This window comes from Cucurbita maxima, unplaced genomic scaffold (assembly GCF_002738345.1).
Source record: "Cucurbita maxima cultivar Rimu unplaced genomic scaffold, Cmax_1.0 Cma_Scf00253, whole genome shotgun sequence".
In the NCBI taxonomy this organism is placed as follows: Eukaryota; Viridiplantae; Streptophyta; class Magnoliopsida; order Cucurbitales; family Cucurbitaceae; genus Cucurbita; species Cucurbita maxima.
The window spans coordinates 31,533-59,034 of record NW_019272269.1 but is presented as its reverse complement, the minus strand read 5'-3'; the positions used below and the strand labels follow the sequence as shown (position 1 = coordinate 59,034).

General features: G+C 35.6%; 3 protein-coding genes and 1 non-coding gene across 4 annotated transcripts; all 4 read right to left on the bottom strand.

Moving 5' to 3' along the window:
• Window positions 1-2,984: 2,984 nt before the first annotated feature.
• On the bottom strand, window positions 2,985-9,214 carry LOC111474122. Its single transcript, XM_023119373.1, has 3 exons — window positions 9,066-9,214; window positions 3,616-3,908; window positions 2,985-3,508 (listed from the first exon to the last, which is right to left on the bottom strand). Exons 1-3 carry the CDS (start codon window positions 9,212-9,214, stop codon window positions 2,985-2,987), a joined length of 966 nt encoding a protein of 321 aa, XP_022975141.1.
• Window positions 9,215-10,332: 1,118 nt separating this feature from the next.
• LOC111474123 lies at window positions 10,333-10,984 on the bottom strand. Its single transcript, XM_023119374.1, has 2 exons — window positions 10,877-10,984; window positions 10,333-10,799 (listed from the first exon to the last, which is right to left on the bottom strand). The coding sequence occupies exons 1-2, from the start codon at window positions 10,884-10,886 to the stop codon at window positions 10,366-10,368; spliced, it is 444 nt and encodes a 147-aa protein (XP_022975142.1). The 5' UTR covers window positions 10,887-10,984; the 3' UTR covers window positions 10,333-10,365.
• Window positions 10,985-11,065: 81 nt separating this feature from the next.
• Window positions 11,066-14,216, bottom strand: LOC111474121 (major extracellular endoglucanase-like). The gene is made up of 4 exons (XM_023119372.1): window positions 14,068-14,216; window positions 11,588-11,876; window positions 11,231-11,477; window positions 11,066-11,118 (listed from the first exon to the last, which is right to left on the bottom strand). The coding sequence occupies exons 1-4, from the start codon at window positions 14,214-14,216 to the stop codon at window positions 11,066-11,068; spliced, it is 738 nt and encodes a 245-aa protein (XP_022975140.1).
• Window positions 14,217-17,501: 3,285 nt separating this feature from the next.
• On the bottom strand, window positions 17,502-17,574 carry TRNAR-UCU. The gene has a single exon. It is a non-coding gene; the product is annotated as a tRNA-Arg (tRNA).
• Between the last annotated feature and the right edge of the window lie 9,928 nt (window positions 17,575-27,502).

Genomic DNA, 27,502 nt, shown 5'->3' with positions numbered 1-27,502 from the left:
GTAACCAAAGGACTACCCTTACTCAAGAAGAGCTCAAAGATTAGCACTTGATTGTTAAGCAATAAGGATATTATCTCATGTAAACCTTTAAGATAGTCCTTTGTTTTTAAGCGACGACCCTAATCCAGGAGGAGCTCAAAGTTAGCATTACTTTTAATCAATTCGAAGGCTAGCTTTTGATTTTTAAGTAATCTAGATGCTTCCCTAAATAAGAATGAGCTCGAGATGAGACTTTGACTTTTAAGTAATCAGGAGGCCACCTTAAGAACATGTATTTAGTATGCTTATCAAACCCAAACAATGAAAAGGCATAAAGAATGCTAAGAACAAAGAACCAAGGTTTTAAGACTCCAAAACCAAAGAAACCCCTATGCTAAGAACAAAGGCCCAATTCAAAAGATTTGTAATGAAATCAATGGGCTCCATGTTTGGGGGAAAAATTTTATGGTAAGCTCTTGAAAATTCAAATTGCATACGAGTGGTCATATAATGAAAAGTGCCCATGGACAGTAAGTTGTATAGTTGTATTTCACATCTCGTTTTTCGATAGAGAATAATCATCCCAACAAAGAAAAGAATTATTTTCCTTGATGTCCTTTTTACAATAGGGAGGGACTTAATTTCATGAACCTAAAACATAAAGGTTCTTTTAGATGCGTAATCACATGGATTTGTTAGTAATCATGACTCTCTACAATGATATGATATTGTTCACTTTGAGCATAAGCTCTCATGGCTTTGATTTGGGGTTCCTCAAAAGGCCTCGTACCAATGGAGATAGTATTCCTCACTTATAAACCCATGATCTTCAACTAAATTAACCAATGTGAGACTCACTCCCAATAGTCCTCAACAGGATTTTGGCGAGCTGCCAAAATTTTTTCAACCTCAACAAATTTCACATTCTCGATCCAACCCCCACGCCATGTCCCCTAATTGCAACAATTAATGTTCCTTGTTCGACTCCAAGTCAAGTTCTCACATCAGTAAGCCTCTATTTTTCATATTTGAAATTTTGTTCTCAAAGTCACTGTTGTATGTAGGGATCTCATCGTCCTGACCCCACGGGATCTCATCATCCTAACCCCACGAGAGGAAGCACAGCAGAACAAGTGGTGCGAAACCATTGCCAGAGAGAAACCATAGAGTGAAAGGAGAAGCAGTGGAAATGAATGAATAAAAAAATGTAGAGAGATTAAAAATGCAAAAAATTAGGTCGGATATGAATCTAGGTTAGAACCAGGAGTTCACAGCCGAACATCAGTGTTCTCGACAAAAACTCATCAGAACAGTTAATCAAGATACGCGATCAATCCAGTCCATGTGCATTAGGTCGGATACGAATCTAGGTTAGAACCAGGAGTTCACAGTTGAACATCAGTGTTCCCGACAAAAACTCATCAGAACAGCTAATCAAGATACGCGATCAATTCAGTCCATGTGCATGTCTTTAGCCAACATCGCAGCGTCCGTCCCATGCACGTTCTCGACCCAATATAGCACACTATAGTCACAACCCAAAAGCGAGACACTCAAATGCTGAGTTGCAATCTTTCTCCGTGTTGGCTTTTTGGCCCTTAATGTCCAACTAATTAATTGATGTTTTGATGATAACAAACCTACGTTCAATTATTAACAATTCTCAGTAGTTTGTCCACAGTGTAAGGTTGGGAATAATGATTTCAACGTCTTTTTTTAGTTCACTCAAATTAGAGCTATGTCCGTTTCCAATTGCATAGTTAAAAAAAGATTTAAACGACACTAGCACAAACTAATATATATATATATATATATATTCTAGGGGAGAGAGTAGAATATTCTAAACATTGAATTTTGATGTCGCATATTTAGAAGGTCCAAAGCATATAATAAATAAAATCAGATTGCTTTGTCTTTTTTACCGTAAACAATTCGACGTGTAGTTTGGCTATTCGATGAGTAGTTTGGTAAGAACTTATATTATGAGCCTCGATGCCCTCGCTTGGAAAATGTCACCTTTTGAATTTGATTGTGTGGAAGGAAAAAAAATGAAAGTCTATAATTTATGTCCCCACTAATAAAAATAAATTGGCCATCTGGCCTTCTTTTTTCAAACAAATTCTCTTTCTTTTTTATTGATGGCGGGTTAATGTGAAGTTTAAAAAGTCACGTCGCTAAACTCAGGCCAACTTTTGAAGGGACGACCCATTACACCGAACTGGTTTTGGATTCGCGGATCATTCTAAACTGTTTGATCAAGCTTTTAGTGTCGACCAAAATTGTAACGCGTCATGTCTAGGATAGATCAAGATTTGTAATCCAGATTCGATACCTGATGGCTCTGAATCTTGAACATGAGACGATACAAATTGTATTGGAGCAGTATCTCTCCCAGTAAGATGTGGTTTGAAAACGAACTAATGTGAAAGTTGGTAGGTATGTGACACCCGAGCAAATGAGGGGTACATGAATGAATCGAAACCACTTCCAAACGAGAGGGATCGTGAGGATATGATAGCTAAGAAATACTTTAGAACATGGATAGTCACTCCATATACCAATAAGGTTCATTTTCCTTTTCGACAGCACAATTATAAGAACTTCACGGTTAGGTATGTTTTGCTTGGAGAAATTCTATGATGCACGTAACCTGTGGAGAATTTTTCTAGGACGCATGTGAGCAAGGAAAAAAACATGCAGGAAGAACTCGAGTTAGTTCGTGGGAATAGCTTTCACTCTTAGAAACAAAGAGTAGGCAACGTGCCCATGTCAAATCCTAGACATGAGTCGTTACAAAGGTTTGGGAGTCACACTCACTCATGGTCAAACAAATTCACTGTCGATCCAACGTACTAATATAGTTACATAAGCAAAGTAAAAAGTAATATAATCCAAAAAATGTATAAACAACCTACGTACCATAATTAAATTTTTTAATACTACTCGTAATTCAACACTACGAACCTAATAGCCATTTGGTTTCAAATTCCTCCCATAATTCTTCATTAATCATAAATTTTTACATGCTTATCACAACCTTCCCTATAATAATAGCTACCTTGCCAAGTCCATAATGCCCAATCTAAATCTTCTTGTGCAAGATGAGCTGTGAAGCAACTCATGAACCGATTTTCTGCATCGTTAACCTCTCTCTGATCGTACCCATATTCGCTGACAAACAAAGGAAATGGGTTTGGTCCTTCTCTAACAAATTCAGCATGGTCTACAAAGCCATTGATAATATCTGCACAAATATTATTTAGTGGCTGGTTTATAAATTTACTCTCTGCATCTCCACTGAACGAATACAAGTGCACCTCAAAAACCAACTTGTTGTCTAAGGCGCTTGCATTCAAGGGCTTCTCTTTTAAGCATCGAAGATCATTATCAAAATTTAGGCCCGAAACAATCACTAAAACATTTGGGTTAATGTTGTGGATTGTTGTTACTCCTTGAGTAACATAATTGTTCCAATCATTTGCATTTTCATTGGTTCCTCGTATCTCGTTTTGTAGGCTCATTCCAACCACTTAAATGTCATAACAAAAGAATGTTCTTTTGTTAGTGAAAAATTATAGAAGTCTTTAAATGTTTGAGTTTAGTTTCAAGAGTGTGAGAATTTTCCTTAATTTTTACGTACGGTTGGTTTCTTGGAAAAGCGTTGAGCAACTAAGCTAAGACCTTGTAGCCATTCTTGAGGGTCAAAATAGCGGTCTCCAAAAAATCCATTGCCATCGTCAAGGGAGCAACACCATCTTGGCTGACTCATATGGTTGTCGGCAATCACCATTAAACCACTCTCTCCAAGCACATCAACAACAGCTTCATAGGCTTCAGCAATAGTCTTGTTCAACACAAAAGGATTATATTGAGCCAATCCGGCTTTTGCTTGCTCTAAATCGAGAAGGTCAAAATTCTCTTCAACTGTCCTATTTGCATAACGAGTGAACATTTGAGTTGCATACGTGAGTCGTACACAATTAAACCTCAACTTGATTGCCTCATCTGCCAGCTCTTTTAATGGCCTGTGGTTGAGACCTTCTATTAGCATGCTCTGTGTGTGGGAAGGCCAATTCACGCACACAAGCTTCACTCGACGCCCTGTTGTCGAATCAACGATCCACCTTCCGTTTGTTGACAACGGTAAAGAATAAACAGAAGGAGGTAGAAGCACAAACAATGCTAGAAAAAGAACAACTTGAAAAGTTCTTCCCATTTTTTCTTCTCTTTTATGAATCGGGGTGAGAGAAGCATAGCCCAAAGGTTGCTTATATATCTCATTAAAAGGTTGAAATTTGTTCAAAAGATCAAAGATCCATGTAACCGTGAAACTCCTTCCATTTTTCTTAATTCAGTTGCTTTGTTAATAAATTGTGTTTCCACCTTTGATAATTTGTTGAGTAATAAGCAAATTTTTCTAACAAAGCTAGCAACGTTCATACATATCTTGTCCACAGAACCAATATTTGAACATTATGGCCCCTTTTTCTTAAGTAAAACTCGAAGCTTATTCCTGTCTCAAATTAAAAGTTAAAATAGTAGCTACCTACGTTTATGATAAGTTCTTATATAATACCCCCACTACATTTTTTTTGANACCTCATCACGAGGTGAATTTTTTATCTCTAGCTCTTCCTTGCAATATTGTTTTCAAGTTTCATGAAGAAATTGAAGGGTTGTAGAAGACGATTCTCAAAGCAACCTCGCAACAGGCCACACACTTCTTCCTCTATCTCGAGGAAGAAGATAATGATAAACTCAATTCAGACCGATTCTCATAAAATTCTTTATGGTTATCAAAACTGCACTAAAATATGGATCTACCAAAAAAATTTTGAAGCAATTCAGATACTCGAAACTCGAGAACCAAGGACCCGAACTTCAATGATAAAGTGAGTAGCAATCTTATACTATTCTTATGAAATACATGCAACAATCAATTTGAATGCAATATGAACCTTAAGTAATTTAGATTTAAATGAATATTGAAGAAAACAGTATAGAACCAAAAGTTAAGGACCTAAACCAAACGTTTTGCTCGTGAATCTAATAACGTTAAAATAATCTATCAAACGAACTTTGTTACCCATGAAATTTTAATGGTAGGCATAATATGATAAGTTAGGGTTATATATGAAATTTGGTGATCATTGGATAAGGATAAGTAGCTAAACTAAGTATCGATGAAAAATAAATCAAAATGTCCCTTACTAAAAGATAATATAAAGTTTTTAAGCCATTGAAGCGTGTTTAGGTACTAATCCAAGATTTAAGAGTAAAATGACCAAAATTCTAATAATGATCTTTAAAATATTTTAAGACTCAACCGTTAGGATTTCTGGTGAGGTTTATTGCTCCTAAATATTTTAAAAAGTTTGGAAGAGGCAAAGAACCAAAGAAGGTAAATAACCAAAATGTCCCTATAAAGACTTTAAGAAGTTTTTATGATCCTAAGAATTGAGATAAATGATCAAATTGCCCCTATAAAAACCCTAAAAAGTTTTTATGACCCTAATGATTTCTCAAGCTTATAAATTATTTAGGTATGACCTTAAAAAGAATTTTACAAAATCTCAAAGCTTTTAGAGCACGTTAGGTGTTTAAGCCAAAGCTTGTGGGAAATGATAACGTTACATCTAACGACCCCTAACCAAGATTCAAGATCCTTCTAGAATTGTCAAAGGATACGTTATGATTTTATTATACCATGAAAAACTTATGCATATTATTATGAAAGGTTCATGACATAAGGAAAAAGAATAGAATACCTTATCTATAAAACTTAAGAATTATGCAATCGAATGAATCCCTTCAATACCTTAAAGGTTATTAAGTACCATTACTTCGGTGTGTTAAAAGATTATGTTATGCTCAGGGTTCAACTTTAATTTTAACCAATCGAGAGGCTACCCTAAGTCAAGATGAGCTCTATATTTATCTTTGATTTTAAAAAAATCATGATGATACCTCGTGGTAAGTTTGAGGATAGCCCTTTGTTTATAAGTAACCAAAGGACTACCCTTACTCAAGAAGAGCTCAAAGATTAGCACTTGATTGTTAAGCAATAAGGATATTATCTCATGTAAACCTTTAAGATAGTCCTTTGTTTTTAAGCGACGACCCTAATCCAGGAGGAGCTCAAAGTTAGCATTACTTTTAATCAATTCGAAGGCTAGCTTTTGATTTTTAAGTAATCTAGATGCTTCCCTAAATAAGAATGAGCTCGAGATGAGACTTTGACTTTTAAGTAATCAGGAGGCCACCTTAAGAACATGTATTTAGTATGCTTATCAAACCCAAACAATGAAAAGGCATAAAGAATGCTAAGAACAAAGAACCAAGGTTTTAAGACTCCAAAACCAAAGAAACCCCTATGCTAAGAACAAAGGCCCAATTCAAAAGATTTGTAATGAAATCAATGGGCTCCATGTTTGGGGGAAAAATTTTATGGTAAGCTCTTGAAAATTCAAATTGCATACGAGTGGTCATATAATGAAAAGTGCCTATGGACAGTAAGTTGTATAGTTGTATTTCACATCTCGTTTTTCGATAGAGAATAATCATCCCAACAAAGAAAAGAATTATTTTCTTTGATGTCTTTTTTACAATAGGGAGGGACTTAATTTCATGAACCTAAAACATAAAGGTTCTTTTAGATGTGTAATCACATGGATTTGTTAGTAATCATGACTCTCTACAATGATATGATATTGTTCACTTTGAGCATAAGCTCTCATGGCTTTGATTTGGGCTTCCTCAAAAGGCCTCGTACCAATAGAGATAGTATTCCTCACTTATAAACCCATGATCTTCAACTAAATTAACCAATGTGAGACTCACTCCCAATAGTCCTCAACAGGATTTTGGCGAGCTGCCAAAATTTTTTCAACCTCAACAAATTTCACATTCTCGATCCAACCCCCACGCCATGTCCCCTAATTGCAACAATTAATGTTCCTTGTTCGACTCCAAGTCAAGTTCTCACATCAGTAAGCCTCTATTTTTCATATTTGAAATTTTGTTCTCAAAGTCACTGTTGTATGTAGGGATCTCATCGTCCTGACCCCACGGGATCTCATCATCCTAACCCCACGAGAGGAAGCACAACAGAACAAGTGGTGCGAAACCATTGCCAGAGAGAAACCATAGAGTGAAAGGAGAAGCAGTGGAAATGAATGAATAAAAAAATGTAGAGAGATTAAAAATGCAAAAAATTAGGTCGGATATGAATCTAGGTTAGAACCAGGAGTTCACAGCCGAACATCAGTGTTCTCGACAAAAACTCATCAGAACAGTTAATCAAGATACGCGATCAATCAAGTCCATGTGCATTAGGTCGGATACGAATCTAGGTTAGAACCAGGAGTTCACAGTTGAACATCAGTGTTCCCGACAAAAACTCATCAGAACAGCTAATCAAGATACGCGATCAATTAAGTCCATGTGCATGTCTTTAGCCAACATCGCAGCGTCCGTCCCATGCACGTTCTCGACCCAATATAGCACACTATAGTCACAACCCAAAAGCGAGACACTCAAATGCTGAGTTGCAATCTTTCTCCGTGTTGGCTTTTTGGCCCTTAATGTCCAACTAATTAATTGATGTTTTGATGATAACAAACCTACGTTCAATTATTAACAATTCTCAGTATTTTGTCCACAGTGTAAGGTTGGGAATAATGATTTCAACGTCTTTTTTTAGTTCACTCAAATTAGAGCTATGTCCGTTTCCAATTGCATAGTTAAAAAAAGATTTAAACGACACTAGCACAAACTAATATATATATATATATATATATATTCTAGAGGAGAGAGTAGAATATTCTAAACATTGAATTTTGATGTCGCATATTTAGAAGGTCCAAAGCATATAATAAATAAAATCAGATTGCTTTGTCTTTTTTACCGTAAACAATTCGACGTGTAGTTTGGCTATTCGATGAGTAGTTTGGTAAGAACTTATATTATGAACCTCGATGCCCTCGCTTGGAAAATGTCACCTTTTGAATTTGATTGTGTGGAAGGAAAAAAAATGAAAGTCTATAATTTATGTCCCCACTAATAAAAATAAATTGGCCATCTGGCCTTCTTTTTTCAAACAAATTCTCTTTCTTTTTTATTGATGGCGGGTTAATGAGAAGTTTAAAAAGTCACGTCACTAAACTCAGGGAAACTTTTGAAGGAACGACCCATTACACCGAACTGGTTTTGGATTAGTGGATCATTCTAAACTGTTTGATCAAGCTTTTAGGGTCGACCAAAATTGTAACGCGTCATGTCTAGGATAAATCAAGATTTGTAATCCAGATTCGATACCTGATGGCTCTGAATCTTGGACATGAGACGATACAAATTGTATTAGAGCAGTATCTCTCCCAGTAAGATGTGGTTTGAAAATGAACTAATGTGAACGTTGGTAGGTATGTGACACCCGAGCAAATGAGGGGTACATGAATGAATCGAAACCACTTCCAAACGAGAGGGATCGTGAGGATATGATAGCTAAGAAATACTTTAGAACATGGATAGTCACTCCATATACCAATAAGGTTCATTTTCCTTTTCGACAGCACAATTATAAGAACTTCACGGTTAGGTATGTTTTGCTTGGAGCAATTCTATGATGCACGTAACCTGTGGAGAATTTTTCTAGGACGCATGTGAGCAAGGAAAAAAACATGCAGGAAGAACTCGAGTTAGTTCGTGGGAATAGCTTTCACTCTTAGAAACAAAGAGTAGGCAACGTGACCATGTCAAATCCTAGACATGAGTCGTTACAAAGGTTTGGGAGTCACACTCACTCATGGTCAAACAAATTCACTGTCGATCCAACGTACTAATATAGTTACATAAGCAAAGTAAAAAGTAATATAATCCAAAAAATTTATAAACAACCTACGTACCATAATTAAAAATTTTAATACTACTCGTAATTCAACACTACGAACCTAATAGCCATTTGGTTTCAAATTCCTCCCATAATTCTTCATTAATCATAAATTTTTACATGCTTATCACAACCTTCCCTTTTAGTCATTTGGGTTTTAGTATTGAAAGTAGATGAGCAGTTCATTTTTACCTCAAACCTTTTCTTGATGAAACCAACTATTTTGACCCTTCCTGGCATTTTCGTGTGCCTACTGATATTCAAACCTCCCGACTTCAAATCCTCCATCAAACTCAGACCCTCATCCATTTCCTCCGCCTCGATCTCCACCGTCACATTCGTCGCCATCGTGTCCTTTGCCTTCGTCAATCCGCCGGCGTCTCCCCCTCTCCAATCACCTCGCCGTGGTAGTAAATCACCGTCGTGGCTTTTGAGTATTTGAGCGATGCGACATTAGGATTCCGCACGAAGAAACTAGCCACAACGAGTATGCCACCGTCTGAGAAGGAAGAATGGTGAGTTTTAAATGATTATTAAGATAATTAGATGAAAGTTTTGGTGTTATGGATCACTCATGGACTAAAGATAGTACCCCCAACACTTAAACAAATGCTTCCACTTAATCGAGAGAGTGAATCAAGGTTAATTGGTTGCTTCTCAATCTAACCCTCCATTATAACAAATCAAACATTTATATATTTCTTTAGTTAGAATTTGAAACTAAAGCTCGTTTCTTGCGGATCCAAATTCTAAAGCACCAATACCATACATAATGCTACATCCCGTATCAGGGCAATGTGTCAAATCCGAGGATAAAGGAGAAGTTTAACTCGGCGATTGTGCCACTCCGAACCAATGGAACCATAGTGCAGATGCAAGTCCGATGAAGTTGTTGTCCTACGGGCAGCGTTTGAAATCCGTCGGAGATGGAAAAGCACCGGTGGTATCCGACGAATGCTCTGGTGATGGAAGCAATTGGACGGTGGCTTCGAAAGCAAATCTCCAATTGGCGAAGACCATTTTTGCTTGGAGAAGGAATCTGGTACTTCAGTTGTTGTGAAGAAATGCATTTGCTTTAAAGACGAGGGAAGTTGCATGGATGATCCTCAACCCCAACGGTTCAAACTTGTTGCAACAAATGTTGCTTGGTTTATTAATTAGTTTAAAATGGGAATTGAGAATTTGGTCCAATATACTAGTAGTTGTTGGAATTTGAATTTAGTGTTGGCAGACAAGTTTTGAAAATGCCGGAGTCATATTAGGGTTGTCGATTTTATGCTTAAATTCGTAGTTAAATGGTCAATAATTTTTTTCTATTGTTTATTATATGTCCAATCTTTTATACGATCATTATTGTTCGTATTATTTTCCGTATATGTTTGTACGATAAATAAAATCGGTTATAATTAAGCACGAGCATGAATAGAATTAGAGATAAAATAGGGGCCAATTCAAAGTCGGGCATGTCATATATTTATTCTTCCCAATACATAAGCAACTCACAATGTGTTGGTTTCAACGAGTTCAAACCATTGACTTTGGGTGTCTTCGAGGCAAGTTGGAGCACCATCAGTGCAAATACAAGAGTTTGTCACAATTTTTGAAGAATTAGAGTTTTCAACCTGCAAGCAAAGGCTCTTCCCATCTTGAGTTATGGTGGCCAAATGAAGCTTAGTGTTTGAAATGGCTCTCCAAGAACTCTGAGGGCCGAAGCAATCTGTTGAGAGAGATGGCATAAGGCCTTCTCCGCTTGTTTTTAAGCATAAACCAGTGCTTGACATCCTAATTGGAGTGCTATCATTGTCATGAGTCCATCGACCTGAGTTGGAGCAATTACCCATGAACATATCTTTGTTGTCATTTGAGACTTGGATGCATTGGCCACTTTGTGGATGATATATAACATACGAGAACGATGCATTGGAATTTGGATCTGTGCGCCGTAAAAAAATGTCTTTTACACTTGTTATAGATCCATATATTCAAAATCGTTAATATATTTATACTTACCTTGCAACATAGTCTGCAATAGTTGAAACTTCTGGACAAAGTTTGGATTTTTAATTTGAGTCCAATTGGAGTCGAGAACTCCAAAAGTTTCTGCCGGGCCTGCCTGACCTTCCCTATAATAATAGCTACCTTGCCAAGTCCATAATGCCCAATCTAAATCTTCTTGTGCAAGATGAGCTGTGAAGCAACTCATGAACCGATTTTCTGCATCGTTAACCTCTCTCTGATCGTACCCATATTCGCTGACAAACAAAGGAAATGGGTTTGGTCCTTCTCTAACAAATTCAGCATGGTCTACAAAGCCATTGATAATATCTGCACAAATATTATTTAGTGGCTGGTTTATAAATTTACTCTCTGCATCTCCACTGAACGAATACAAGTGCACCTCAAAAACCAACTTGTTGTCTAAGGCGCTTGCATTCAAGGGCTTCTCTTTTAAGCATCGAAGATCATTATCAAAATTTAGGCCCGAAACAATCACTAAAACATTTGGGTTAATGTTGTGGATTGTTGTTACTCCTTGAGTAACATAATTGTTCCAATCATTTGCATTTTCATTGGTTCCTCGTATCTCGTTTCGTAGGCTCATTCCAACCACCTAAATGTCATAACAAAAGAATGTTCTTTTGTTAGTGAAAAATTATAGAAGTCTTTAAATGTTTGAGTTTAGTTTCAAGAGTGTGAGAATTTTCCTTAATTTTTACGTACCGTTGGTTTCTTGGAAAAGCGTTGAGCAACTAAGCTAAGACCTTGTAGCCATTCTTGAGGGTCAAAATAGCGGTCTCCAAAAAATCCATTGCCATCGTCAAGGGAGCAACACCATCTTGGCTGACTCATATGGTTGTCGGCAATCACCATTAAACCACTCTCTCCAAGCACATCAACAACAGCTTCATAGGCTTCAGCAATAGTCTTGTTCAACACAAAAGGATTATATTGAGCCAATCCGGCTTTTGCTTGCTCTAAATCGAGAAGGTCAAAATTCTCTTCAACTGTCCTATTTGCATAACGAGTGAACATTTGAGTTGCATACGTGAGTCGTACACAATTAAACCTCAACTTGATTGCCTCATCTGCCAGCTCTTTTAATGGCCTGTGGTTGAGACCTTCTATTAGCATGCTCTGTGTGTGGGAAGGCCAATTCACGCACACAAGCTTCACTCGACGCCCTGTTGTCGAATCAACGATCCACCTTCCGTTTGTTGACAACGGTAAAGAATAAACAGAAGGAGGTAGAAGCACAAACAATGCTAGAAAAAGAACAACTTGAAAAGTTCTTCCCATTTTTTCTTCTCTTTTATGAATCGGGGTGAGAGAAGCATAGCCCAAAGGTTGCTTATATATCTCATTAATAGGTTGAAATTTGTTCAAAAGATCAAAGATCCATGTAACCGTGAAACTCCTTCCATTTTTCTTAATTCAGTTGCTTTGTTAATAAATTGTGTTTCCACCTTTGATAATTTGTTGAGTAATAAGCCAATTTTTCTAACAAAGCTAGCAACGTTCATACATATCTTGCCCACAGAACCAATATTTTAACATTATGGCCCCTTTTTCTTAAGTAAATCTCGAAGCTTATTCCTGTCTCAAATTAAAAGTTAAAATAGTAGCTAACTACGTTTATGATAAGTTCTTCTATAATACCCCCATTACATTTTTTTTGAGTTGGAGACATTTTTCCACCTAATAATTCACAAATGCATAAAATTATTTTAATAATCTAAATTAATAAAAATAAAATAGTTAACCTATCAAGTTATTGAAAATATTTTATTTATACACTTTTCATACAATACTATGCATTTATTAATTTATTTATTTAGATTATGGTTGTCCGTCTCCAATTGCATAGTTAAAAAAAGATTTAAACGAGACTAGCACAAGCTAATATATATATACATATATATATTCTAGGGGAGAGAGTAGAATATTCTAAACGTTGAATTTTGATGTCGCATATTTAGAAGGTCCAAAGCATATAATAAATAAATTAAGATTTCTTTGTCTTTTTTACCGTAAACAATTCGACGTGTAGTTTGGCTATTCGATGAGTAGTTTGGTAAGAACTTGTATTATGAGCCTCGATGCCCTCGCTTGGAAAATGTCACCTTTTGAATTTGATTGTGTGGAAGGAGAAAAAATGAAAGTCTATAATTTTATGTCCCCACTAATAAAAATAAATTGGCCATCTGGCCTTCTTTTTTCAAACAAATTCTCTTCTTTGGAATTGATGGCGGGTTAATGTGAAGTTTAAAAAGTCACGTCGTTAAACTCAGGGAAACTTTTGAAGGGACGACCCATTACACCGAACTGGTTTTGGATTAGTGGATCATTCTAAACTGTTTGATCAAGCTTTTAGGGTCGACCAAAATTGTAACGCGTCATGTCTAGGATAGATCAAGATTTGTAATCCAGATTCGATACCTGATGGCTCTGAATCTTGGACATGAGACGATACAAATTGTATTAAAGCAGTATCTCTCCCAGTAAGATGTGGTTTGAAAACGAACTAATGTGAAAGTTGGTAGGTATGTGACACCCGAGCAAATGAGGGGTACATGAATGAATCGAAACCACTTCCAAACGAGAGGGATCGTGAGGATATGATAGCTAAGAAATACTTTAGAACATGGATAGTCACTCCATATAAGGTTCATTTTCCTTTTCGACAGCACAATTATAAGAACTTCACGGTTAGGTATGTTTTGCTTGGAGCAATTCTATGATGCACGTAACCTGTGGAGAATTTTTCTAGGACGCATGTGAGCAAGGAAAAAAACATGCAGGAAGAACTCGAGTTAGTTCGTGGGAATAGCTTTCACTCTTAGAAACAAAGAGTAGGCAACGTGACCATGTCAAATCCTAGACATGAGTCGTTACAAAGGTTTGGGAGTCACACTCACTCATGGTCAAACAAATTCACTGTCGATCCAACGTACTAATATAGTTACATAAGCAAAGTAAAAAGTAATATAATCCAAAAAATTTATAAACAACCTACGTACCATAATTAAAAATTTTAATACTACTCGTAATTCAACACTACGAACCTAATAGCCATTTGGTTTCAAATTCCTCCCATAATTCTTCATTAATCATAAATTTTTACATGCTTATCACAACCTTCCCTTTTAGTCATTTGGGTTTTAGTATTGAAAGTAGATGAGCAGTTCATTTTTACCTCAAACCTTTTCTTGATGAAACCAACTATTTTGACCCTTCCTGGCATTTTCGTGTGCCTACTGATATTCAAACCTCCCGACTTCAAATCCTCCATCAAACTCAGACCCTCATCCATTTCCTCCGCCTCGATCTCCACCGTCACATTCGTCGCCATCGTGTCCTTTGCCTTCGTCAATCCGCCGGCGTCTCCCCCTCTCCAATCACCTCGCCGTGGTAGTAAATCACCGTCGTGGCTTTTGAGTATTTGAGCGATGCGACATTAGGATTCCGCACGAAGAAACTAGCCACAACGAGTATGCCACCGTCTGAGAAGGAAGAATGGTGAGTTTTAAATGATTATTAAGATAATTAGATGAAAGTTTTGGTGTTATGGATCACTCATGGACTAAAGATAGTACCCCCAACACTTAAACAAATGCTTCCACTTAATCGAGAGAGTGAATCAAGGTTAATTGGTTGCTTCTCAATCTAACCCTCCATTATAACAAATCAAACATTTATATATTTCTTTAGTTAGAATTTGAAACTAAAGCTCGTTTCTTGCGGATCCAAATTCTAAAGCACCAATACCATACATAATGCTACATCCCGTATCAGGGCAATGTGTCAAATCCGAGGATAAAGGAGAAGTTTAACTCGGCGATTGTGCCACTCCGAACCAATGGAACCATAGTGCAGATGCAAGTCCGATGAAGTTGTTGTCCTACGGGCAGCGTTTGAAATCCGTCGGAGATGGAAAAGCACCGGTGGTATCCGAGGAATGCTCTTGTGATGGAAGCAATTGGACGGTGGCTTCGAAAGCAAAATTTTAGACGGAAATTTTGTAGGGAGTGGCACATATTTAGTTGGCCACTCTCCACCCATATTTATAATAATTTATATTTTAAATAGGGGATTTGTTCACAATAAATAACAACCTGATTTTGAAGGCAGTCAGAATTCAGTTATTCTCTCTCTCCTTTGTTACGCATTTTTCTTCCAACAACAAATTTCCTCTCACCGAATAATACAACAACTCTTCAGCGTTTGTCATAGTTGTGGATGAGGCTGACTCTCTTTGCAGGCACTCCACCGCCGACTATGGACTTAGAAGGGCACTTTTGCCCTATTGTGGCCAACTTGGCCCCAGTGTGTGTATCCTCTGTGGATCACATAAACTAGTGCACCCCTCGAGGTGGGGCTCGCAAGCCCAGCCGCGACACTCTTTGGTCGCGACCACTTCTCCTGTGAACTAGTGCACCCCTCGGGGTGGGGCTCGCAAGCTCAATCGCGACACTCTTTGGTCGCGACCACTTCTCCTGTGAACTAGTGCATCCCTCGGGGTGGGGCTCGCAAGCCCAGCCGCAACACTCTTTGGAAGCGACCACTTCTCCTATTGAGCAAAGTCAAACTCTTTGACAGTCTCTTCAGTTGTTGGCGCTGTCTTTTGGCCAACTCTTTGTACTTTGCCACCTTCGCGTGACTATTGTTGTACTTGAACTTCTAGCTTGATGCTCACTTCTCGAGTGGATATTGGTTTTGACATCTGTTTGTGGAGTCATCCACCCTAGGCACAAGGTGGTGGCTCAAGGAATACACGTGTGCTAGTATGCCCGAATACCTTTACGGGGTGAGAGACTTATTGATGTTGCTCTCCCCCTCTCGAACTCAGCTGCCTCTTTGCAGCAACGTTGTCCCCCCCATAAGGACTTACATTGTGTACAATTTTTGTACTTGGGCGACGCTTGTCTTTTCTCGACTCTCGGCTTCTCTGCTTGCAACCAGTGACACTATTCCTCTAATGTGAATGGTTCTTTGGAAGGCACCGTCATGGTGCTTTCTGTTTCATCTATCTTGTCTTACTTCGAAACTGCAAGCTCAAGCTGTCTAGCAACCACCTCAAGCCATCATCCTACACAAATAATGCTAGACATGAATGTCGTAACGATCCTAGTTTTCTATTAACCTAAAGTTGCTACCACATGCATGATGTAATACCTTGAGTGGAAATATTCTTTAAAAACGTATTCATAAGACAATACCATGGACTTATATGTCTAAGAAAAGATCTTTAAAACCGTATTAAAAGAATAAATTAAAAATGGACATAACAAAAAAAAAAAAAAAAAAACAATACCCTATACTAACCTATACTCTTCAAAACTAAATACGACTATCCTATGCATGTGTCATCGTCTTTAAATTTGCGATGTCGCCATCAACCGTGCAAGGGTGCCTTGCATTTACCTGAAATATAAAAGTAGCACGTGGCTTGAGTATTTTAAGAAATACTCAATAAGTGACACCACTATTGGGGTTAGATGCAAACACATGCAATGATGAATGAGACCAATCATTTAAAACCTATTTCCTGAGGTAACTATCCTAAGCGGTCATTAGATGTGTATTTACTATTCTACACACAACCCATACGTACAAATATGGACGACCCACCAGTCACTTCGCACACCCGATAGGAATAGTGACCATCATACCATCATGTTAAAAATGACGATCATTTTTCTTTTCATAACATACGCGTCCGTACGCATCATAAAGGGGAAAAATATCCCAATGCATGTTTACAAAACTCTTCACAAAATTGTTTTAAGAAAATTTTAGATTAAAGAATTTTAATATAAAATTCTAAAAATAATGATAAAGTATTCAAAGTTTTAAATTACCAAAATACCACTCAACTAAAAAGAAATTAATGAAATACCAATTTTCAAAGAATTGTAGGACTGAGATCCGCGTACCCAAAATCCTTCCATCTTCAAATCCAACTATTAACTTGAAACTTTAGTATGATCATGAAATTTTAGCATGATCAAGAAAACTAAAGGTAACTCAGATTCAACAGCTAGATTTAAAGAACGAAGTAGGTAAGCCTTTGATCGAGGAGATATTTCGAAAAGAAATTTCTAAAAAATGAACTTCAAATTCACAACGATTTGGAGGTTTCACTTTTAGTTTAAACTTATTCCGTAAAGTATTAAGTAGGGGCTTTCATTTGAAACAAGAATTAAGTCTTGAACATTCTTTAAGCTCGAGTTGAAAGCTTTTAGATTATGGGTTCCATTGCTCTCGGGTTTTCCAAAATTAAGAGACTACGGTCCATCAAATTTCCTCAAAGCAATTCTTACAACTTTGAAATTAGCTCCCCAACAAGTTTCATGAAGACACCGAGAGTTGAAAACATCTCAAACACATTACCTCAATTTAAGTTTTCATGGCCGTGGGAGGGAATAAATTTAAAATTTCAATTCGAGACTACAAGAAAATTTATCTCTCCAAACTAATACCCACCAGTTTCTAGGCACTCAATAAGAATTGTCATGAAGACAACGAAAGCTAAAGACATCAAGATCAAGGAGAATCGAAGAAAAAACTTATAAATTCGTTTTTTATGAATTTTAGAAAAATAAACAATTCCATGTTGACCATTAGATAAAGCTTACACGCCCAGTGGGACTCGAACCCACAATCGCCTGATTAGAAGTCAGATGCCTTATCCATTAGGCCATGGGCGCCTTTTATTATGTGATAACTCGTATACAAATTGAATTTTCAAGAGCATGGAGCCCATTGATTTTGTTACAAATCTCTTGAATTGGATCTTTTCTTAGAATAGAGATTTCTTTGGTTTCGAAGTCTTAAAACCTTGGTTCTTTGTTCTTAGCATTCTTTGTGTCTTGGCATTGTTTTGGTGTGTGATAAGCTTACTAAATACATGTTCCTAAGGTGGCAACACTTTATCGGAGGCATCTAAAATATCGAGATGCATGTTGAGTATTCAAAAGTTTTAAATTACCAAAATACTTTTAAACTAAAAAAAATTATGAAAATATCAATTTTCAAAGAATCATACGTTCGAGATTAGCCTGTACAAAACCCTTCGATCTTCAAATTCAACTATTAGATTGAGCTCTAATTTTAACAGGATCAAGAAAACTCGAAGTAACTCAGATCCAACAACTAGATTTAAAGAAAAAAGTAGGCAAGCCTCTGATCGGAGAAGATATTTTCAAAAGAAATTTCTAAGAAATGAACTTCAAATTCAGGATGAGTTGGTGGTTTCACGGCAAATTTAAGCTTCATCTATAAAGTATTAAGTAGGAGTTTTCAAGTATTAAGTAGGAGTTTTCATTTGAAACAAGAATCAAGTCTTGAAAGTTCTTTACACTTGAGTTGGAAGCTTTTAGATTATGAGTTACATTGCTCTCAAGTTTCCAAAATTAAGAGACTATGGTTTATCAAATTCCCTTAAAGAAATTCTTACAACTTTGAAATTAGCTCCCCAACAAGATTCATGACGACTCAAGAGCTGAAAACATCTTAAACACATTCCGTCAATTTGAGTTTTCATGGCTCTAGGAGAGAATAAATTTAAAATTTCAATTCGAGACTACAAGAAAATTTATCTCTCCAAGCCAACAACCAGTCAATCTATAAGAAGTTTCATGAAGACAACGAAAGCTAAAAACCTCAAGAACAAGGAGAATCGAAGAAAAAACTTATAAGCTTCGTTTTTTTTTATGAATTTTAGAAAAACACCAAATTTTTTGACTGAGGTCTATTAAGCTTTAATACAAGATACCATAAGCTTCAAGAGGATGAGAGGAGAAGGTTTCATAAAGAAGTTAAGGGCTGAAGAGCTCTCGATCGAGTTTCTCAATAACCTTTAGAATCTACGAAAATGGGTTTCATGTCGAGAGAAAGAATCGAAAAATTGGGGACATATGCAATAATTCATCCTTCCAAAATCAATTCTCAAAATTGAGAGAAAGATAAGGAAGAAACCTCATGACGAGGTGAATTCTTGATCTCTAGTTCTTCCTTGAAACATGATTTTCAAGTTTCATGAAGAAATCAATGGTATGTAGAAGGTGATTTTGAGAGCAACCTCACAACAGGCCACACATTTCTTCCGGGGAAGACGATAATGACATTGAACTAGCCATGTCTGTCTTAAAATATGACACAACTTTTTTTTTTTTTTTTTCCAATTAAACTCAACCCAGATGGGTTCTCATAAAATTCTTTAGGGTTCTTGAAACTACACTAAAATATGGACCTACCAAAAAAAATTTGGAGCAATTCAGATACCCGAAGCTCAAGGACCAAGGACCCGAATGAAATACATATAACAATCAATATGAATGCAATATGAACCTTAAGTAATTTAAATTTAAATTAATATAGAAGAAAACAATATAGAACAAAGAGTTAAGAACCTAAACCATACATTTTGCTCGAGAATCTAATAATGTTAAAATAACATATCAAACGAACTTTGTTAACCATGAAATTTTAATGGTAGGCATAATAAGATATATTAGGGTTATATATGAAATTTGGTGATTATTGGTTAAGGATAGGTAGCTTATCCAAAATACCCCTAAAGATCTTTAAAATATTTTTTCAAGCTGACTTCAGTTTTCATTAAGGTTTATTTTTATCAAAGATTTTACAAAGTTTGGAAGGGCTAAGAACCAAAACCAAGGAATATAGATAAATTACCAAAATACCCTTATAAAGACGACCTTAAGAAGTTTGTATGACCCTAATGATTTTTCAAGCTTATAAATTACTTATGTACAACCTTAAGAAGGATTTTACAAAATCTCGAAGATTTTAGAAAAAGTTAGGTGTATAAGCCAAGGCCGGTGAGAAATGATAGTCAAGGAATATGATCCCTAACCAAGATTTAAGATCCTTCTAGAATAGTCAAGGAACACGTAATTTTATGACAAACTTATGCATGTTATTATGAAAGGTTCATGACATAAGGAAAAGGATTAGAATTCCCCTATCTAATAAAATTAAGAATTATGTAATCGAATGAATCCCTTAAATACCTTAAAGGTTATTAAATACCATCACCCTAGTGTGTTATAAGATTATGTTATGCATAGGGTTCGACCTTAATTTTTAACCAATCGAGAGGCTACCCTATGTCAAGATGAGCTCTATATTCATCCTTGATTTTTAAGAAATTAGGATGATACTCGTGATAAGTTTTAGGATAGCTTTTGGTTATTAAGTAACCAGCGTACTACCTTACTCAAGAAGAGCTCAAAGATTTGCACTTGATTGTTAAGCAGTGAGGACGTTATCTAGGTAAACCTTAAGAATAGTCATTGGTTTTTAAGCAACCAGGGGATTACCCTAATCTAAATTTACCTAAAGGACAGTCCTTGGTTTTTAAGCAACCAGATGATTACCCTAATCTAAGAGGATCTCAAAGTTAGCACTTTACTTTAAATAAGTAGAAGGCTAGCTCTTGATTTTTAAGTAATCTAGATGCTCCCCTAAATAAGAATGAGCATGAGACTTTGACTATTAAGTAATTAGGAGGTTGCCTTAATAACATGTATCTATTAAGCTTATCACACACCCAAACAATGTCAAGACACAAAGAAGGCTAAGAACAAAGAACCAAGGTTTTAAGACTCCGAAACCAAAGAAACCCCTATGCTAAGAACAAAGGTCCAATTGAGAGATTTGTAACAAAATCAATGGGCTCCATGTTTGGGGGAAAAATCTTATAGTAAATTCTTGAAAATTCAATTTGAATACGAGTGGTCGTATAATGGATAAGGCGCCTTACTTCTAATCAAGTGATTGTAGATTCAAATCCCCCTCGGCCTGTAAGTTATTCCACTTATTCCAAGAGTAAGCTATCCTATTACAAGAGTAAGCTATCCCATGTAAGACTATAAATTAGTTTTTAGGCAAACTTTGGAAACGTTCCTGCCTAGAAATTGATATAAATTAGTTTTTAGACAAACTTTGGAAACGAATATTTTTAAATATAAGAGATCAATCCTAAAGAAATAAAATATTAAACGACATGGTTTTCTCTTATAGAAAATGAAGTTAAAGAGCCATGCCTATGGTTTGAAAGTAGGAGCGTGCCAATGAGGAAGAAATTATAGCTTTGTAGCAAAATAAGAAATTATAGCCTTGTCACAAAAGAAAACTTGGGAATTAGTACCAATACCAAGAGATATCAAGCCCATCTTTGCAAGTGGATTTACATAATAATGTAGCCCCAGAGTTCTTTAAAAAAATATGGACTAGACTATGATCAAACGTTTAGTCCAGTGGCGAAGATCATTCTCGTACAAGTTCCTCCAATACTTGTGGCAAATAAAAAGATCATTCTCGTACAACTTCTTCCAATACCTATGGCAAATAAAAAGATCATTCTCGTACAAGTTCTTCCAATACCTATGGCAAATAAAAAAATCATTCTAGTACAAGTTCCTCCAATACCCGTGGCAAATAAAAAGATTATTCTTGTACAAGTTCCTCCAATACCTGTGGCAAATAAAAAAAACATTCTCGTACAAGTTCCTCCAAAACCTGTGGCAAATAAAGATTGAGAATTATGGCAGATGGATATGAAGTATATTTTTTTGCATGGAGAGTTGAACCGGGAGATCTACATGAACCAACCAAATGGATTTGAAAATGAAGTTGGATTCATTAGTTAGGCAAAGTCCAAAGAAGCTTCATTTGAATGCGGCTCGATGAATCTTGAGATATGACAAAGGTATGATCAATTATGATTTTTTTTGTACAAAAGAAGCGAAAATTGTAAGCTAGCCAGATACCACAACACTCGATAGTTAAGCATTGGGAATGTGGTTAAGCTCGATTCGAGAACAACTTCTTGGTGTAGAAAAAGACAACGAACAATATCATTGTCAACTAGAGAAGCAGAGTACAGAGCAGCAGCTGAAGTAGCTCAGGAAAGTTCATAGCTGAAACTCTTGATGGAAGATTGGCACAAAAAAATTTACTATCCAATACCACTTAATTGCGATAACCAATTTGCGATTTGTCTAGTAGAAAATACTGTGTTTCATGCTAGAACAAAAAATTTAGAGGTGGACTACCATTTCATTAGAGCAAAAGTCCTAAAGGAAGAATTCAAGATGTAGAAGACCAATTGATATATTTGTTTACAAAATGGCTCACATGAGAGCTTACGTTGCCAGCTCAACATGGTGCGACGAATGAGAACTAGTGTTGATGGTGAGTGTTAAAATATATCACTATCCCAATAGGGTTAAACTCAACCATTGTATGAGTCCTTGTATGTTTATGTTACGGAAATAATTAGTGATTTTTTAAATAAATATACCTAATATTTAGAAAAAATGATTTAGATATTTTAGGAGAAAAGGGTGAGAAATTTTAGAAATAGATGGACTATCATAGAGTATAAATACCATCCACCCTATTTAGGTTTTCATCTCAAGAAATACAACCAACAATGCAGTAGTATCATACAAATTGTGTTGTAATCTCTTCTAGATTGGTCTTAATAAATAGTGCGAGTGTTTCCCACAAAGAGTTGTGTTCAACAAAGTTCACCGCAAAACTTTTTGTCGCCAGAATTCAAACCAAAGAACTTTTTGTTGGGCAGCCAATTCTTGAGCTTTTTAGGACTCGATTTCTTCATGGAATATCTGTATCTAAAGATGATCCAAAACTATAAATCTTACAATTCTTGATGTACATCGGAACGTCGTCTTCTAATTTGAATTAACTCTGGTGTTCTTCATGAATCTTCAGCGAAACTCCTCCAAGAGAACAACATAATAAAAAATTATAATCTAATACCAAAAAACACTTGCGGTCTAACAGCTAATTAGGGTTCATCAATGTAGGGTCAAAATAATTTTTTTTTTTTTGCCTCTTGGTTGACTTTGACAAACTTTGTAACGACCATAAAAAAAAAACTTAGTCACCGGAAAAGTCTGGAGAATTCTAGCGAGGCACCAGAATTCTCGCTCTCCTCTCGGACACGCTCTCCCCCGACCCCTACAAAACGCTACTGCATGAGAAAAGAGTTAGTAACAGAGAGAACGAGGAGAAAACAAAAAGGTAGTTGTATTTTTCCAACGAGCGTAAGCGGACGAAGACTAAAAGACATGCGTGGACACAGTACGAGGGAGATTGTAGCAAGGAAATAACACGACAAGGGCACAAGATACATAATAGTAAGCTCAATAACCCTAGTTTTGGATGTATTTTCATTACAAATGGGATATAGGTTTCAGAAAAATGGAAACATAATGGATATGCATTGTAGAAAACTCTATGACGTTAAAACACCATAAAAACGAGAGGACAAGTCGAGAAGAAAGGGAAGAGGACACGGTAAGTATTTGAGCCTACTCAAAAACTTGTTATTAATGAGTTGAGATAATATAATGTATCATGCATTAATAACAATGAGTGTCTAATTAAGTGCATAACTAATTAATTTTGTTTTTACTATTAATGCAAGTTTAAAATGAGTTTAACGTATATTATAAGAGGAGCCAGAACCGATTGATTTTGTAAAATATCTTTTTTATTGTGTTGTCTTTCTTATGTATATTCAATTACATGCGTAATGGAAAAATAATTCCATGCATAGTGGAGAAATAAATAAGTTGCGTGGAATATACATGAGTCATAGCATGACATATGAGTCATAATTTTATAACATAGCATAATAATAGCATTATAAAACTACGATGCTGTCACAAGATACGTGTCATTCATACAACACAGAAGTCATTCAATTAAGCCCTTAGACATCCAATAGTAAAATGACTTGTTTAGTTGACTTAAAACGGAGTCACTATACTTTTTTAATGCTAACTTAAATCTTCTCGTTGAAACCCAATTCGAGCTAAGGAGTCTCTTGAAATGGGGTTAAGGCATAATAAATGATAAAATGATATCGTTCAACTAAAAGTTTAATTAACTCCAGCATTTTTGGAGGCCTTGTCCTTTCTCTTTCTTTTTCTTTTTATTTTAGTAGCAATCTTGGACATGCTTGGTTTAAGGTATTTTGGCCGGATAATGAAGTTGGGCATCAAGAACGATGCAACTATTGGCACTGCATTTGTGATGTTGATGAAAAGGGTTTTTTATTTGATTATAGTAAAACAAAGTTATTCGATCATTTATGTTTGGAGTTCTTAAACCAAACCATAACCTTTTCTTCGCCCCACATGAAATCTTTTCATTTTTTTAGAAGTTGTGTGCTTACTACAATACTAATCTAATAAAAACAAGTCTATTGAACATTTGAGTTCTTAATGATACCGGAGACTTTTTAAAAAATAGTGCATGTATGGCAATGAAATATCTGAGTTGTTATCGAAAAACAAAATACTTACTTCAAAATGAATATGTACTCTAGATATTACTCAAAAATTTCTAGCACCAAAATAGAAAAACTTGAGAAGGAGACATACCATTGGAGTTTGGAAAAGTATATGATTAGTTGGGAGAGAAAAAAAGGGTAACATAAGTTTGGGGATGTGTGTGATTCCTTGCTAAATAAAGTGTAACCTAACAAATAAACACGCTTAATATCCTTTCAATTTTTTTCAATTTTCTAATAGCCTTTTACCTAAAAATCTATCTTTAAAAGTTGTTAAAAAGGTATTTTGTTTAAGTGCAATGATCAAATATATATATATAGAGTTCAAAAGGATCCCAATGAAACACAAAAGAATTCTAAGGTTATGAATAATCTCGGTGTGATTTTATTATTTACTTTTGCCTCAACTTTTAATGTTTTCACTTGTTTTGCAAGGCAATATCCACTTTCTCCTTGGAAAGTGACGATTCTTAATTATCAAGACGGACCTTTACTGGTCCATTGCAAATCAAAAAAAGATGATTTAGGTAAATAAGAGTGTTGCACGATGATAAATTATACAACGAAACCATATTATTTTATGTATATTTAAATTTATGGTATAGATAGTTTTTTTTTTTATTTTTTTATTTAAGGGTTGTGGAATTTCAAAACTCGGTATAATATCCAACATTAAAAAAGTTCTAGATCCATGTTCATTTTTTATCCCAATTTGTGGAAAAAAAAAATACAAATTTGGGTAGAAAATATGAATTTGATTATTGAAAAATTAGGTTCACAATTTTTACAATTTTCCTTTTAATCTTGAAGGGTTTAATTACAACTTTCTTTTAGGTTGGGTTAATTTTTTTTTTTTTTTTTTTTTTGGGTTTGTTTGTTAATCAACTGGGTGAGTTTGAAGAGTACTTCGACCTCTCCATTCAAGCATATATAGTCTCAGCCAGTTGAATTAAGCACAAATTGATATTTAGGATTTTTTATTTAATTGAACATTTGACTATGTAGTTGTATAAACGGTTATAGTTCTTTTTTTTTCATCATTTTTTCAATTGAATTTATGTCCATGTCCTAACTTTCTGATTTAGGGGAGCATATTCTTCAGTTCAAATACCAATACAGCTGGGAATTCAATGAGAATTTTTGGGAGACAACATTGTTTTGGTGCAACTTTAGCAGCAATTATGGGAAGCTTTCGTTCGAGGTTTTTTGGCTAGAGAGTCATATTTGGCTTCAATACCGATGCGACTATTTTCAATGCATTTGGCGTGCAGATGAGAAGGGTTTTTCTTTATATAATAGTCATACAAAGGTATTGGAGCTCATTCATCCATGGAATCCTTAGACAAATCCATACTTTCGCCTTACATCACATAAAATCTTTTCTTTTCTACATAAGTTGTGTGCATGCTCTAATACTACTCTAAAGATGTAAAAATGAGTACATCTGAATAAAGTATTATAGTTGTTATTGAAGAATAAACTAATGACGTCAACCTGAATACCAAATTCTAGATTTTATAGACAAATTTCAAGCACAAAAATGAATGATTTGAAATTTATATACAATTTTAGAAAATGAAACACAAACAAATTCTGTAACACCTACAAAACAAAAAAAAAAAAAAATCAATCGCCAAAAAAACACGTTTGCGTCTCATTGCACCCTGCATCATGCTTGCAGCCATAAACTTCTTCGGCTTATGCGACTCAGTCAGTTAGGCTCAGGTTTGCGGCTCAAAATCAAGCTCTCAGCTCACTAAAGGGTATTTTGCCCAATATTTTTTGTTCTGACTATCCTGAGGCTGAAATTGACCTTGTTTAAGGAAATTAAGGTTAGTATAAGGTTCAATTTCTCGATTTATGTTAAACTGAGTTAAGAAATTGTAGTTACTAATTAACAAGATGGACGTTCTAATAGGAAACGACAATCGGTAATACTAGGAGAAATTTCGAGGGACAAAAAGCGTACTTGAATTTAGGGAGAACACCGGCTAAGGCCAACAAAGTAAGTGGTCTTACTATCGGATAGATCATACAATTTGTTTAATGTATGATGATAGGTGCCTAGTGGCCCTTGCACATGTCATTTATTCTTTATATTTATGATGTTGTAACTATATTGTACGATGATGATGTACGATGTATGATGATGTCATTTTGTGATGTGATGATGCTATACAATGCTATATGATACGTTAGAATACATGGTAAGTTTATGATATGACATATGTTTGACATGATGAGATATATGGTATGATATGATTGACAAGCAATCTGATAAATTGGCATAATGCACAACCGCGATATACACATTAATGTTATGATAGAATGATATGATATATAGGAAAATGCTAGAGGGGTTATTAGAATATGAAAGGAAAAATGTTGGGACCTCATGTATCATTGTGTGTTCATGCATTGAAAGATATCCCCTTCATCTTTTACGATGGTACGAATGTGTACACTACAAGGCAACGGCACGATCATTATATTTATTATAATACTTCGAAGGTCTCTATTCCTAACGAGTGTCAGACATCAACGGCTCCCAAATAATGCTCGCCTGACAAGAAAGGGGCCTAAGAGGTGTGCGAAACGACTGATGGGTTCATACTCATATGTGTAGACAGTGTGTAGAACAGTAAATATGCATCAAATTAACTCGCTTAGTATAGGTGCCTAAGAAATATAAACTGATATGATAAGTCTCACTCATGATTGTATGTACTTGCATCTAACCTCAATAGCGGGGCCAATTACTGAGTATTTGTCAAAATAGGAAGTCATGTGCTACTCTTATTTTCCTAGGTAAAGGTAAGGCTCCCTTGTACGGTTGACGGTGGCATCGCAATCCAGGAGACCATGACACATGCATAGAGGAGTTTGCAAAAATTTTAATTTCGTAGACTATATGTTAGTATGCAGTTAATTTAGTAGCATATAGGTTAGTATAGGACAATTTTACTTTATGTTATTTCATTTTTTGGTATTTTATTTTAAAGACCTTCTAGAAAACATGTAAGTCCATGACAATGTTTTATGATAAAGTTTTGAATCAAGTATTTTTTTTCACATAATATGTTTATGATATGTATACACTAACAACTTTAGGTTAAATAGGAATATAGGGTCGTTATAGATTGAATGTTATGAATTGTCTCTATGCGATTTTGTTGTTTACTTTTGCATTAACTTTCAATGTCTTCACTTGTTTTTCTCTCTAAAGTTCAACCATTTAAAGTATAATATACAACGGGAAAAAAATTATTATCGATATTCAACTT

Coding starts and splice junctions, on each gene's coding strand:
- LOC111474122 (XM_023119373.1), bottom strand. CDS start 9,214: ATGGCGACGAATGTGACGGTGGAGATCGAGGCGGAGGAAATGGATGAG. Junction 3,909..9,065: donor GTTGGTTTCATCAAGAAAAG/GTTTGAGGTAAA, acceptor TTATGCAAATAG/GACAGTTGAAGAGAATTTTG. Junction 3,509..3,615: donor TTCCAAGAAACCAACCGTAC/GTAAAAATTAAG, acceptor ATGACATTTAAG/TGGTTGGAATGAGCCTACAA.
- LOC111474121 (XM_023119372.1), bottom strand. CDS start 14,216: ATGGCGACGAATGTGACGGTGGAGATCGAGGCGGAGGAAATGGATGAG. Junction 11,877..14,067: donor GTTGGTTTCATCAAGAAAAG/GTTTGAGGTAAA, acceptor TTATGCAAATAG/GACAGTTGAAGAGAATTTTG. Junction 11,119..11,230: donor GTTCAGTGGAGATGCAGAGA/GTAAATTTATAA, acceptor TTTGTTTGTCAG/CGAATATGGGTACGATCAGA.